General features: G+C 43.2%; 1 protein-coding gene and 1 long non-coding RNA gene across 5 annotated transcripts in view; one reads left to right on the forward strand and one right to left on the reverse strand.

The window, feature by feature from the left end:
- Nucleotides 1-14,543, reverse strand: part of WBP1L (WW domain binding protein 1 like) — a 57,850-nt gene extending 43,307 nt beyond the window's left edge. Inside the window, exons 1-2 of one of the 4 annotated variants that reach the window (XM_036336126.1) lie at nucleotides 14,337-14,476; nucleotides 11,797-11,934 (exon numbers count right to left, since the gene is read on the reverse strand). In XM_036336126.1, coding sequence (XP_036192019.1) covers nucleotides 11,797-11,799 — 3 coding nt within the window. In that variant the 5' untranslated portion in view covers nucleotides 11,800-11,934; nucleotides 14,337-14,476. Of the gene's footprint in view, nucleotides 1-11,794; nucleotides 11,935-14,336 lie in introns of all 4 variants that reach the window. The other 3 variants (XM_036336123.1, XM_036336125.1, XM_036336122.1) reach the window with 3 other exon arrangements.
- On the forward strand, nucleotides 10,811-14,473 carry LOC118669792. Its single transcript, XR_004972135.1, has 2 exons — nucleotides 10,811-11,193; nucleotides 12,173-14,473. It is a non-coding gene; the product is annotated as an uncharacterized LOC118669792 (long non-coding RNA).
- Nucleotides 14,544-15,344: the final 801 nt, after the last annotated feature.

Raw genomic sequence — 15,344 nt, forward strand, 5'->3', positions numbered from 1 at the left:
CTGTAAAAATGAAACTAATATAGCTGAATCCCCAAACATTAATGTGGGTAACATTTTCCTGGCCATAGAAACCTGATAAACAGCTAAGAGATGAAGAAAGCACCTGGATATTACTCCGAGGTTTGATGCAAGAACTGGGAAACCCTCTATGGATCTCATTATCTGTATGTCTCTAATTTCTCAGCTGAGGGATTTAAAGTACTTAGGCCACCTCAAAAGCAAAAGTCACTTCTTCAAGGGGCTTGATCTAAACCCCCAACATTTGCTTTTCAATTACGGCGAGTGGAACAAAGCTGCTCTTGGTTTTGTGTCCCATTCACCAGATAACTCCATAAGCAACAGCTTGAAGTTGCCTTTTCTGCATAAAGGATTGTGAAACTTAGTAAGATCTCGTTGGAAACACAGCTCCCAGCACCAAGCCTTCCCTCATTTCCTGGATCTTATGTAAATCAAATACTACCTCCTCTCTCCTTAGGCTATGCGGTAACCAAATCTACTCCAGCTCTTAAGATTTCATGGTCAAAAACAGCAGAAGAAAACACCCAGACAGTTTATCACTCCTGTAAGTTGCAAGAAGTGGGAAATTGCAGAAAAGGTGGCTCTAACCAGTGAGAAACACAATAAATCATCTTTCTTGCAGAGAACTCAAGGTTTATAAACTATTTTCATATCCACTTTAGTTGTTCCTTACGCCAGCTAGTGACATGGCTAGACAGTTATTACTATCCCCCCTTGTCAGAGGAGTCTACTGAAGGTGTGAAAGTGTGAATGGCCCAGAAGTAACATCTAGGGCTTCTGACTGAGGGGACAGAGGTCTTCCCAGGGAGCCCCAGTGAGTAACACCCAGGGGGAGATTTACCTTCCAACTAGACTCTGTCAGGGCTCTGGCAGTCTAGCTCTAGACCAGCCATGCGACCACCTGTTCTCACGACCCTGGCCAATTACTTGACTGTTCTGAGCCTTCATTACTTCCGTTAGCATTGCCCAGAGACGCCATCTCCCCACCCTCAACCCCCTCCCCCGACCCCTCCCAGCAGACAATTCTGCTGATAAGAGGCCCATGTGGTCAAAGAAGTCTAACGTCACTTTTGGAGATTTACTACGCACGTGCTGTACAGTTAAGCCTCTGAAGAGTCCCACAGTTGAGCCTGTTCAGCTCTAAATCTGCTACATTTTGAATAGCACAGACTCTCTTTCTTACTGAACGTTCTTTCATAGCCTCATATCTCTACAGTCTTTCAGCCTCCATATTCTATGTTCCATTTCTCCCTCAGCAGCCTTGTACATCTGCTGTGAAACCCCTAATACTCTACCTTGAGGGTGGGCACAGTCAGTCAGGCAGGAATGGGGGTGGGGAGACACACAGCTTGCACCCTTGGACAGCTTAAAAAGGAGAACATACACTCATGAGGCCCTAGCCAGTTTTGCTCAGTGTTTAGAGCGTCAGGCCCTGGGCTGAAGAGTCATGGGTTCATTTCCAATCAAGGGCACATATCTTGGTTGCAGGCTCGATCCCCAGCCAGGTCGGGGCATGGGAGGCAACCAATCAATGTCTCTCTCTCTCACATCAATTTTTCTATCTCTCCCCCTCCCTTCCACTCTCTCTAAAAATCAATGGAAAAATATCCTCAAGTGAAGATTAATAAAAGAAAGAAAATGCACTCATGAGGTCTCCTTATTTTCCCAGATTTCTCTTAACATTTGTGCAATCTCACATAAGGGGAGGGTTTTTCCAAAAAGTCTCCCTACACTAGAAATTGAGGGCAAAAGTCATAAGCTAATTTTTCACTTTAAGTACTGGGCAGACGTTAGAAATGAATGTGTGCCAAACAAAATGACAATGAAAGTTTTGTAAAAGGATGTAAAAAAAGGTTTTCCATGATTAAAACTCCACCACTAGACCTGTTCAAGTGAAAAAAGAGAAAGCTGTGGCTGGAGAAGCACTTTTGAAGGGTATTGTTGGGGAGTAACATGGGGGTTTTTGTTTGCTTTTAATCCTCATCTGAGGATAGGCTGCCATTGATTTTTTAAAACATTTTTGTTGATTTTTAGAGAGAAAAAAAGAGAAAGAGAAACATAGATGTGAGAGTAGAATATCAATTAGTTGCCTCCTGCATGTCCCCTACCAGGGATCGAGCCTCCAACCCAGGCATGTGCCCTAACCAGGAATCGAATCGCAACCTTTTGATATACAGGACAACAGCTCCAATCAACTAAGCCATGCCAGCCAAGGGGGGGAGGAGGGAGGGAGGGAGGGAGGGAGGGGGAAAGAGAGAGAGAGAGAGAGAGAGAGAGAGAGAGAGAGAGAGAGAGAGAGAGAGAGGTGAAACATTGATTGGTTGCCTCCAGTACATGCCCCAACCAGGGATCAAACCCACAACCTAGGTAAGTGCTCTGACCAGAAATCAAACTCGCAACCTTTCCACGTACAGGATGATGTTCCAACCAACTGAGCCACCCATCCAGAGATGGGGAGTAACGTTTTTTAAGTAGTGGAATACTTAGTGAAGGCTAATTACTTATGAAAACTGAAGAGCTGTCATAATTAGTTGAGTTTTTTTTTAACAGTTTTTACCCCAGGATCTAATCTAAATGGTTCCATGCAAGATCCTATCTTATAACAGTAAGAAATTACTGTCCATGTTTTAGGGTATGATATGGGATGGTGTTTATTTTGAGGAACAGAACCCTTTTATTTCCTAGACATTCAAATGGAACTATTTATGGTTGAAATTATGTGAGATCTACGATTTGCTTCAAAATAATTTCACTGGGGATGAATGGAAATGAAAGGGGAAATAGATAAAACAAGACTGTCCATGACAAAATTGCTGAAGTTGGTGATGGGTACTTGGGTTAATTCTCTTTATTTTTATTAAAAGAACTAAGGAGCCCAGCTGGTGTGGCTCAGTGGTTGAGCGTCAAGCTATGAACCAGGAGGTCACAGTTCGATTTACGGTCAGGGCATATGCCCAGGTTGTGGAGCATGAAAAGCTCAAGTGATAAAAGAAAAAATAGATAAGCTGAACATCGTCAAAATTAAAAAGTTATGCTTCAAAGGATACCATCAAAAAAGTGAAAAAACAACAACATAAAAATGGAAGGGAGGAAATATTTGCAAATCATTTATCTGACAAAGGACTCATTAGGCTTAACTGTAGGATTCTTCAGTGGCTTAACTGTAGAGTATGGTCATCATGACTCTCCAAAAGAGACCAAGACAGTAGACTTCTTTAATCACATGGGCCTCTTATTGCAGATAATGGCTGCCTCAGGCAGTCTTCGGACAATGCTGATAGAAGTAATGAAAGCTCAGAAAGGTAAAGCAATTGGCCTAGAAGAACAGGTGGTAACATGGCCAGAGCCTTAAATCTAGTTGAAAGGAAAATCTCCCCCTGGGCTGACCCCTTTCCCTTCAGATAAGGAACTTTAAAACAGACCAAAAATCAAATAGATTTTTTCCAAATATATACAAATGGCCAATAAAAATATGAAAAGCTGTTCAATCATTAGTTATTAAGAAAATGCAAATCAAAACCAGAGTGAGGTACACACACTTGGTTGGCTATGATATAAAAGACAAACAAGTGAAAACGATGTGGAGAAATTGAAACCTTCATACATTGTCAGTGGGGATGTAAAATGGTATAGCTGCTATGGAAAATAATCTGGCAGTTCCTCAAAAGTTAAACATAGCTCACCTTAGCTGGTTTGGCTCAGTGGATAGAGCGTCGGCCTGTGGACTGAAGGGTCCGGGGTTCGATTCGGTCTAGGGCATATGCCCGGGTTGTGGCTTGATCCCCAGTAGGGGGTGTGCAGGAGGCAGCCAATCAATGATTCTCTCTCATCAGTGATGTTTCTATCTCTTTCCCTCCCCCTTCCTCTCTGAAATCAATAAAAACATATTAAACAAATAAACAAAAAAAGGTAAACGTAGCTCTGGCTGGTGTGGCTCAGTTGGCTGAGCAATGTCCCATGCACTAAGAGGTGGCCGGTTCGATTCCCATCAGGACACATGTCCCAGTTGCAGGCTCGATTCCCAGTAGGGGGAGTGCAGGATGCAACAGTCCATCAATTGATGAAGAGATAAATAAAGTGTGATACACCCATACAATGGAATAGTAATTGGCCATAAAAAGAAATGAAATACTGACACATGCTATAGCATGGATGCACCTTGCAAAAATATTATGCTAAGTGAAATAAGCCAGTCACAAAATACCACATGGTGTTTGATTCCATTTACTAAAACCACTGAATTGTACAATCTAAAAGGTTGATTTTTATGGTATCTGAATTATATCTCAAAAAGCTGTTTGGTTGTGTGTTTTTTTTTAAAAAAAAAAAAAGGCCTCAAAAACCATCTTTACACCGAAACCGGTTTGGCTCAGTGGATAGAGCGTCGGCCTGCAGACTGAAGGGTCCCAGGTTCGATTCCGGTCAAGGGCATGTGCCTTGGTTGCGGGCACATCCCCAGTAGGAGGTGTGCAGGAGGCAGCTGATCGATGTTTCTCTCTCATCGATGTTTCTAACTCTCTATCCCTCTCCCTTCCTCTCTGTAAAAAATCAATAAAATATATTTAAAAAAAAAAAAAAACCATCTTTACCTCAGAATAGGATGACAGGATGTACCAAATGGAGGTTGGGGTCAGATGTCAAGCAGCCCCAGAGAGCGCCTCACCTCAGTACAGTATACAGTGTTCTGCATGGGGTCTAGCCCTGTGGTCAGAATAGATGATGAACCACAACTCCCACACTTGAGACAACATCACACTTCCTTGCTGGTGGTAACCCTCCACTCTTTTCTCTACTCAAGAGAACAACAATGATGTACAAATCAGAATAATAGTATATATTCTAACTTACCTGCTCTACAATTTCGTTCCTTATTATTAGAAAACAATTGCTGGAAAAACACCTCTCATCTGATGATATGGAAAGTAACGCACATGCCTTTTGGACTAGGAGTTAACCAAAGTATATTCTTAAATTCCTCCACTGGAAACAGATCTTGAGTCAGTCAAGAAATAGGGAAGCCTTAAAGGTTCACCAAACATAATAACAATAATAAGGGAGATTAGCATTTACTAATTACTAGGTGGCAGGTACTATTCTAAGTGCTTGGTAAGTATTATTCAATTTATCCTCACAATAACCCTATAAGCTAGGTGCTATTATCCCATTATACAGATGAGAAAACTGAGTTAACTAACTAGTCCAAGATTATAGGGAGGTAGTGTGGCTCCAGAATCTGTACTCTCAGCAATGTTACTTTCAAAGGTCCCCTCTCCTGGGATGACCATCACAAACAGGTGGTTGGTTGGGCGGGCATGCAATTAGACTTGTGTGTTACATAGTAACTGGGTGACATTTTGCTCCAGGGCACCTGCCTGACATTTTCCAGGGGACTACAAACCACTTCCTTCAGCACCTGGGCAGGCATTTCTACACTTCTCTAGCTACAGGCTCCCTGTCCTTAGGTGAATCCTCCTCCTCAGCAAATGGAACAGTGGGATTGCAGACAGAGAAGGGACTGGAAGCTAAGCTAGTTGAGACCTACAAACTTTTGAGGAAATAAAGTGAAATGTCCCCAAGTGCCCATGTTAAGAATCAGAAGGAACCTCTTCAAGGATAAGCATAGGACATAGATCCAGAAATGTTGCTCACACTTTGGGGAAAGGAGCCCTTCCACACGCTAGTAATGGGAGTGTAAACTGACAGAACCACTGTGGAGAGCGACTTGGCACGACTGAACCCAAATTTCATATCCTGTAACTTCACAATCCCCAATGCCACTTCTAGGAACCTAGCACAATTACAGAAAGAAATTAAGTACAACAATGTTTACCTGGAAAAAACTTGGACACAACGCATGTTTATCTATAAAGGAGTGATTAAATAAATAAATGTCTAATGCAATAACATACAAGAATTTAAAAAACATCAGCGGTGCGCCGGCCGGTTTGGTTCAGTGGACCAAAGGGTCCTGGGTTCGATTCCCCAGGCTTGATCCCAATCAATGTGTCTCTCTCTCACATAGATGTTTTCTCTTCTCTTCTCTTCTCTTCTCTTCTCTTCTCTTCTCTCTTCTCTTCATCTCTCTCTCTCTCTCCCTCTCTCCGTCTCTCTCTCCTCCTCCCCTCCACTCTCTTTCTAAAAAAAAAAAATCAATGGAAAATATACCTTCAGGTGAGGATTAAAAAAAAAAAAAAAAACACCAAAAAAATATTGAATGCAATTTTTAAAATGTTTAAAAAAGGAGAAAAAAATCAAAGATATAATGTAATATATTTAGGTTTTAAAAAGTGCATGTTATAAATTACCCATTTTTGTTTTAAAAAATGAAAGACAATAAAGAACCCTACACATACCACCAACTTTACATTTATTTATAGGAGATATATATATATACACATACACATATATGTGAATTTATTACTAAAGGGTTGGGGTAAAAGTAGGTTTACAGTTATAATACAAATAATTATACAATAATAAGTAATAATACAAAATAAATTGTTTCATGTACTCACAACTGTAAACCTACCTTTGTCCACCCTGTATATCTATAAATTGGCAGCATAAGCACAAAAACCACCAAAAATACACACTAAGCCACAGACTTTCACCTTTTACTCTAAGCCTTGCTGTATTTCTACATAGTTTAACATTGTTATGAACATGTGTTATTTTTGTGTAGTTAAAAACTGATGTAAGCCCAGCTGGTGTGGCTCTGTGGTTGAGCATCGACCTATGAACCGGGAAGACATGGTTCAATTTCCAGTCAGGAAATTGAATATATATATATATATTTAAAGAAATAAGAAAAAAATACACAGGATGATGAAGTTCTCACACTATTCAACTCTCACACTATTCTAGTATTAAAGAGCTACAATGCTCCAACATCCCAGTGTAAAAAGCCAAATATTAACTTTCTCACCCAAAGAAGCCACTAAAGGGAAAATACTAATTTCTGACCAATAAATGAAGCTATGGAGTTCTATTTTTTTTTGTTGTTTTATTTTTTTTAATATATTCTTATTGATTTCAGAGAGGAAGGGAGGAGAGAAAGAAACATCAATGATGACAGAGAATCATTAATCAGCTGCCTCCTGCATGCCCCACACTGGGGATGGAGCCCACAACCCGGCATGTGCCCTAACCGGGAATCCAACCGTGACTTCTTGGTTCTTAGGTCGATGCTCAACCACTGAGCCACGATGGCCGAGCAATAAATGAAGCTGTGGAGTTTTTTGTTGTTGTTTCTATGTTAGGTTGGTTTTTAATACAAATGGAGTGAAACTGCCAAGTTTAGGTGAGGAACATAATTTAGGAAAGGGTGAGCAAAAAAGGCATGTAGAATTATGAAAAACATGAATACTTTTGCCATGAACAGATGCCTCTGATCTGCAAGAATGTTTGATGAAATAGTGTTATGACATGAGATCTGTCTTGCTTGATACTTAAAAATAAAAGCAGACATGTTTTTATAACTTGACTCTAGGTCCCACCCTTCCCAGCCACAAATATTCTTGCATCGTCTTCCGCTCACTTTTACCTCTTCCAAAACAAGTTTAAATTAAATTCTTTAAAACACCTAAGATCATGAATCAAAACTTAGCTGTGGCCCTCTGAGGGAGATGATGGCACTAGGAACAAAAGATATATACACAGCTCATCTGCTTTCCCACAGAAGAAAGTATGGAAAGAAGAAAACCAAAAGTAAATAAATCAAGGCCATGGGAATGTAGTTGAGTGAGTAAGCGCATCCCAGGCAGGACTGGCGATCTACAAGTCTGGGAGAATGACCTACTTTAATTCCCACACTGGGAAAGCCCAGAATTGTATCAACAAGCCGTAGAATTCAATAGGATGAGATATGTTTCCCCTCTCCTTATTTCCCAGATTGCAACGTTCTCTATTTATTTGTATTTCTTTGTGGTTTCCACATTGCAAGCAGTTTTTCGGCCAGACTTTGCTCCACCTAGTGGAAATACAAAGGATGGTCCAAAAGGGAGGTGCCCACAGCCAGACATCAGCCTGCCAGTTGTATGCCACTGAGTAGACAGGTCAGCAGAACCCACTGTCACTGCTCCCTGTCACTCAGTGGCTGCTCTGTCTCTGAACTTATAGTTGGAATGGTGGTACTGGCAGTGCCCACAACTGGGACTGTAGGGTAAGAAATAAACCCACCTGGGTCCTGATGGTCCCTCAAGCGTTATTCCTAACAATTTATGACAGGAAAGAGGCCCTCTAGGGCATATGGATGGCCAGGAATTCCAAAGGCAGTTGGAATTTTGTACCCAAAGCCATGCAAAGTAGCCACAGTATTCTTAAGAGTTGCTGGCTACTGCCCAACATCCACAATGAGCTGTATCCTGAGGCTTGAAGGAGAAGGCTCTCCTCTGGACACAGCCTTCCTGACATGCAGGAGTCAGCTTCCCTCCTGGTGACCCTGAAAACACCTAATAGTTTCTGCAGGCTGAGTGTGTATGAGAACAAGCAAACATCCGTGAGGCTGAGCCTAAGAGTAGAGCCAAGACTTGGAAGGGGGAGAGGAAAAAGTTCTAAGAACATGACTCAGTTCCGAGTAGGGCCATGGAGGACACTGAGAAAAGAAAGTAACTGGCCATCAGCTTCACTGGGGCGAAAACAAACACGTTCTTCAAATAAAACCACAAAGGCAGCCCAAAGCAAGGGAAAAGAAAGTTCAAGACTGGGTGACTAAGGGAGGGCTCACCTGCTTACTAAACCACAGACTAAAAAAATATGCTTTTTTCAAAATGTTTGGTGTTGGCTGACAAAGTAGGGCTGACTGGTAACATATGTCAACAAATCTGAGAGTAATCAAGATTCAGGATTTAAAGCTTTAGATTATCCCACCTAAAATGTGTTGTCAGAGGATTTCATACACTTCATAGTGCTATGCTCTCTCTTCATAGGAAAGCTGACCTCAAACCCTGTGATAATTAAGTAGGACCTGGTAAGAAACCAGAGGTTCTCAACCTTGGCACTACTCACAACGAAGACAATCCTTTGTTGAGAGGGACCATCCTGAGCATTGTAGGATGTTTCGCAGCATCACTGGCCTTCACTCACTAGATGCCAGTAGCACTCCCAAACTGTAACAAACCAAAAATGTTTCCAGACACTGACTAATGTCCTCTGGAAGCAGCAAAACTGTCTCCAACTGAGAAGCACTGCTCTGAACACATAGACTCACCATGAAAAGTGGCCTACATAGCTAAAAGATAACAGGGACAAACTTAAACTCAGTGATGGAATAGAATCAAGGAAGTCACTTTCAAATCTGTTTCCGAACTTAGTTTGGGAGTTGATAATTACGTACCAACCACAATGTACTCTGAGGACCACCAATATTAACAGTAGTAGTAATTATTATATTTAATAACCATTAAACATATTCCAAGAGCCTTACGTATATTGTCTTTTCACCTCAGGACAAACCCATTAGGTTTTATTTACTTATTACTCCCGTTTTATAGATGGTGACACTAAGGCACAAAGAGGTTAGGTAATTTGCTCAAGGATAGTTAAGTAGAACAGTCAGGTTTGGAACTCAGGTGGGCTGCCCCCAGAGCTCATGACCTCACCACTGTGTTAGGCTATACCCCATGCCCCCATTGGAAAGCTGTTAGATTTGCATCGTCTAATATGTAGTCAGTAGCCACATGTAGCTATTTCATTTAAATTAATTATAATAAACATCATACCACTTTGGAAAACAGTTTGGCAATTTCTCAAAAGATTACATATAGAGTTACCATATGACCCAGCAATTCCACTGATAGGTACATACCCAGGAGAAATGAAAACATATGTCTACACAAAAACTTGTACACGCATGTTCACAGAAGCATTATTCATAATAACCCAGAAGTGAAAACAGCCTAAATGACCGTCAATTTAGGAATGGATAAATAAAATATTGTACATTCATACAACTGAATATTAATTGTCCACAAGAAGGAATAATATACTGATATATGTGATGATAAACTGATCTGTCAACATTGATGAATCTTAAAAACATTATGCTAAGTGAAAGCCAGTCACAAAGGACCACATAAGTGCATGATTGCGTTTATATGGACTGTCCAGAATAGGCAAATCCATAGAGACAGAAGTAGATTAGTGGTTGTCAGGGGCTGGGGGAGGAGGGTGTGAAAAGGGGAGAGACTGCTAAAGGCTATGAGGCTTCTTTATGGGATGATTGAAAATGTCCTAAAATTAGAGAGTGGTAATGGTCACACAACTCTGTAACTTACTAAAAAGGCATTTTATGTACACTTTAAAAGGGTGAATCTTTTGACATGTTAATTATATCTCAAGAAAGTTGATATAAAAAACTAAATGTCATTAAAAATTCAGTTCCTCAGTTATCCTAGCCACATTTCAAATACTCAAGAGCCACACGTGGGTAAGTGGCTACCAAAATGAACAGTGCAAATAGATAATTCCCTCCAACATCACAGAACATTCTACTGGATAAGCACTGCATCAATGAACGGATAAAAGGCCTCCTCTACCATCTAACCACAGTCCACCTTTCAAGTCTCACCACTTGCACACTCCTGTTCTAACACCCACATAGGAAGATTCTGTCACAGACTATGTGCCTCCTCCAAACGCATGCTCCATTTTCTCTCTGGAATGGGCTTCTCCCCTTCCTGCTCTACAGACATTCTACTTATCCTTTATCCTTCAGAGCACGTCCAAATGCCTCTTCCCTAATCCCCACCTTCCCCTGGCCCTAGCAGAATCAGTTGCTCCCACTGGCCTTTGTTTGCACTTCCATTACAACATTGATCCCTCTGGATTACAAATCATTGTGTGTGCTGTCTTTCCCACAAGATGACCAGCTCCTTGAGGACAGGGAGTCTGTTACTTATTTGAGGGTTCCCAAAGCCTAGCGATAATAGCCTGCTACAGAGTAGACATTTCAGTGTATGTTGCTGAATTCTACTGAAAGGATTTACAGAAACTCAAGGTAGTGATTTTCGACAACTGTTCACTTTGGTGTGTAAAACAGACAAAGAAAATGAAGGAAAGAGGATTCAAATCCGGAAGTCTCCTATCCCATTATTCTACAAGGAGTGTTGGTGATTGCACTGAAATGCCATTTTTAAAGAAAGAAGGGCTTCTGGACTGAAAACTGGGGCAATGTAGGTGAGTAAAGGAGGGAATTAGGGGCCAATGGGTATACTATTGAGAGCGGGGGGTGCGGGGACTGCAGAGACGAGGGCCCCCATCCAATTCAAAGTTGTAAGCGTGGCAAAGGAAAAGTAATGCATCTCTAGAGATTTGTGCCCAGAAGGCCACTGGTTGAGTCACTTCATGGAAAAAGACTTTTTTACTAAATCTTTATTTTAGATAAGATAGCCAGATTTTTCTGGTTAAACCTAATCAAAAAGAGAAAAAAGAAATCTATGTATCTCAATCATAATTTAACTGGAAGAGACAAATGCCAAGGCCTTACTATTTGGAGACCTTACTGTTTTTTTTAATTTTCTATGGATTCAAGGACTCATAACTGAGTTGCAGTAACGTATAGGAGAGTTAAGTCTAAGTTCCTAACCACAGAAGTGAACTAAGTTGATAAACTTTCCTGGGCCAGGATAGCCAAGAAATGGCTATTTCAGGGCAGAGCTATTAAGAGGGAAAGCAAGCCACCTAAATATCATGTTTTTCTTATATTAAATGCATATTTTAAAAAAAGTTGTACTTAATAGACCCATTTCAAGGGGGGAAAATGCAATAAGGTACTCACACCATTTCAACAAGGAGTAAATGTGGAGAGTCCTCCTCAATTCAGAGTTAGCTGGAAGTCACTTGTTGAAATAAGGACAGTGCGTACCTGAAGTAGGTCCTGGGCCAAAATGGTCTCTGAATCTTTTACTTTACAGATTTCTACAAGCCAAAAATCAACAAAGACCAAATTGGCTAAATTGTGGTAGATTCAGAGTTAATAATTATATAACGGCTTCCGTTCCAAAAGTTAAAATTCAAAACACAAATCTCACTACAGATATACTAGTACAATATCTCTGACAAAGAGACAAGGCATTAAGTAGGGGTGGAGGTGTTATGGGGGAAGGGGTCAGGAAGAGGGAGACCACTCATTACAGAAACCTTCCCTTCTCTGCAGGAACTGTAACCGCATAATAGCTGCTGGTCAGTGCATCCATCCAAATGGAACAAAGTACAAAAGCCACCCTGTCCCCAAAGTAAGCTTTAGAAGTGCCAGAGAAATGATAAGAAAATGGCCTGTGCTCAACAAACTGCAATTAGGACATGACACTGAAGATCCTCTCCCACATGTTCTCCCAGGCTTGCATGACATGGTAAGGAACCTCCACTTGCCATCCTTCCTCCTGCTAAAGAAATGGATGTTTCCCACCACTGACTATGAGGTCTACCCCTCCTCTCCAATAGGGTCAGGCAGTCCACAGACCCTGGGCACCCACCTCCGAAGGCTCAATATTCCTAAATCAACCCTTTAGTAATGTTATTTATTTATTACTAACTGGGAAACAGCCTTTGGAGAGAGAGAAATAGACAGGTGCAAAGGAAAAACAACGGTTTGTTCTATGTTTTGTTCTGTCAGCATTTATACTTAATTTTACCAGTCCAAATGGTGGTAACTTTTCTAATGGACAAAGAAAATTTATTTCTCCTGCTAGTTTGATTTTAACTGGGAAAATAAAGAACCCCAACAAAGCCTAACACGAAAGAGTTCAGACCTAGGAAAGGGAATATACTGGCCCAGAAAATGAGCTCTATTACGTTCACGTGTTATTTCTAATATACATAAAAATACTCTGAAGAAAAAAGAGGACACTTCAACCAAAAAATGAATAAGCAAATTGTGGTATAGTCATCCAGTGGAGCATTACGCAGCCATAAAAAATAATTAAGTACTGGTTCATGCTACAACATGGATGAATCTGGAAAACAGTATGCTAAGGGAAAGAACCCAGACACAAAAGGCCACACTGTAGAATTGCATTTATATGCAATATTCCGAATAGGTAAACACATAGAGACAGAAAGCATATTGGTGGTTGCCAGGGACGGGGGAAGTGGGGAACAGGGGGGGACTGCTTAATGGGTAGGGGGGTTCTCTTTTGGGATGTTTTGAAACTAGACAGAGGTGGTGATTGCACAACATTGTTAATATACTAAATGCCACTGAATTTTCCACTTTAAAATGGTTACATGGTTTTAAATAGCTTATGTGAATTTCACCTCATTTAATCTTTAAAATAAAGAATACTAATGGACAAAACAAAGATGCATACAGCATGTAAATCGACAAGCCCATGAACTCCTACGGGAAAGATAAGTATGTCTGCTGGGACTCTGCTTCTACTCTTGATCACATCGCAAGGTTCAAGTGCTAGGGGCTGTATAGATTCTGCCATCATGTGTGTGTCTTTCTGAAAAGACAGGGAAGGGAACAGAAAGTGAAGAAAATAGAATGGGAAGGCCTTGCCAAACGCAAGCAAAGGAGGGGTGATTACCCCTAGTGCACCCCACCCAACTTGGCACCAGGAGTAATGCTCCCATTAAGGTTTCGAAACGCCAGCCAGAGCTGGAATCAACACAAGCCAGCTTCTCTGCCTGGATAAAAAGCCAGCCCCCCAGCAAGAAGAGCTCCATTTGGGGTGCTCCAGGAGGCTAGCCCCGGTCAGCGTCAGCGACGGGCTCTCCCCGGCCGGCCCGCCGAACAGTCAAAGCTTATTGGAACCTCTCCTCCTCAGGGGTCCCGGTCCACTTCATCCCACCTGCCTCCCAAGGGTCCTGCCTCCAACCACGATTAAAAATGGTGCCCTCAGAACTTGCCCCTGTTTCAGCCTGAACTAAATACCCTCAGCCCCTCCCCGCTCTGGCTGGCTCGGGAGCCCACGGACCCGACCCGCGCGGACGTGCACGCGGCGCCGCTGCTCGGAGACTTGCTCCACGGGGAACACGGATGCCCCCCACATGCCCCCGGGGCCTGGCAGCACTATCCGGTCACAGGCGTCCCGGCCCACCTGACCTAACAGCCGTCTCAAAGGCCCGCACTCGCTTGGCACCACGCCTCTGCCGACCTGCCAGAAACCAAAACAGGTGTCCCTCAGCTACACCCCGACGCCCCCTGAGGTCCTGGCCCCTCCACGCACAGGGGTCCCTCTCCGGACCCCTCAACTCCTGGCAACAGCACTCCCTCAGCCCCTCCAGCTAGCAGCGAGGCCGTCTCCAGCCTCCTCCAGCCGGGCCTCGACGACCCCCAGGCTCCCAGCCGGGCCCGGACGCCCCCTCCCCCTTACCTGCGGGGGTTCAGCCCCGGCTGACAGGGGGCCGGGCAGCGCCTGGAGGAGCAGGAGCGCCATGCCACCCAGGAGCCTTCTCCTCTCCATCCCCCTCCTGCTCCTGCTCCTCCGCCACGGCGCCGCCACCACCCTCCTCCTCCTCCCTCTCCACCTCTTTCCTCTTCTTCCTTCTTCCCTTCTTTTCCTGTTTCACTCTCCCCTCCCGCTTCCGGCTCGGCTCCACCCCGGCCAACACACCCGCCCAAACACTGGGAGGTTCTCCAGTTCCAGCGCTTCATTGGCCCCTGCCCTGCGTCCATTCATCCAAATGGCTGTCGATCAAAGCGAAGTCCCGCCCCCTACTGAAGTCCCGCCCCGTGAAGACGGAAAACCAGAAGGATCCAGCCAATGAAAAGTAGGAGGAAGCTGGCCATCTTGGGTCCTGCGAGCCGTGTCAATGCGGAGTGTCGGAAGCCGCTCCGGCCGGGGCGGGGCCTCCTCCAGCGCCTGGTATTGAAAAGGCTAAGCGGATGTAGCCATCTTGAGTGTGGCGGAAGTACTAGGTTTCCACAGTTTAGCGAAGAAAGAGAGTGTGATGATTCGAAATGGTGTTGGCAAATATTTTTTTTTAAGAAGGTAGCCGGGCGCTCCTAAAGAATAAAACAACTGCAATCTAAAAATGTTTTGATATCTTTTGTCTTGAAGCACAGCCTCAGTACCAGGGTCCCTCTGCTGGTCTCAAACTGCCCAAGCAATAGCTTGGGGCCACTGGCATTTCCTAGGAGACAGTGCCTTTGCCTGAGGCGCAGTGCTTTGTCACAACTAGTTCCAGGGACGAGATTCTAGTGAGTCCCTCTACCACAAAAGTCGCTCTGAAATCCACCCCAAAGGCTTTCATCCATGTTCTCCTCTTCTGCCTAAACACAAATGGTCTCCTCTCACACACCACAAGGGTGCTCTACCACACACACAAAACACCGTTTTTGTCTCATGGCTTTCCCTCAGTGGATAGAGCACCCATCGGCC

The sequence above is a fragment of the Myotis myotis genome, unplaced genomic scaffold (assembly GCF_014108235.1).
Source record: "Myotis myotis isolate mMyoMyo1 unplaced genomic scaffold, mMyoMyo1.p scaffold_m19_p_15, whole genome shotgun sequence".
Lineage (NCBI taxonomy): Eukaryota > Metazoa > Chordata > Mammalia > Chiroptera > Vespertilionidae > Myotis > Myotis myotis.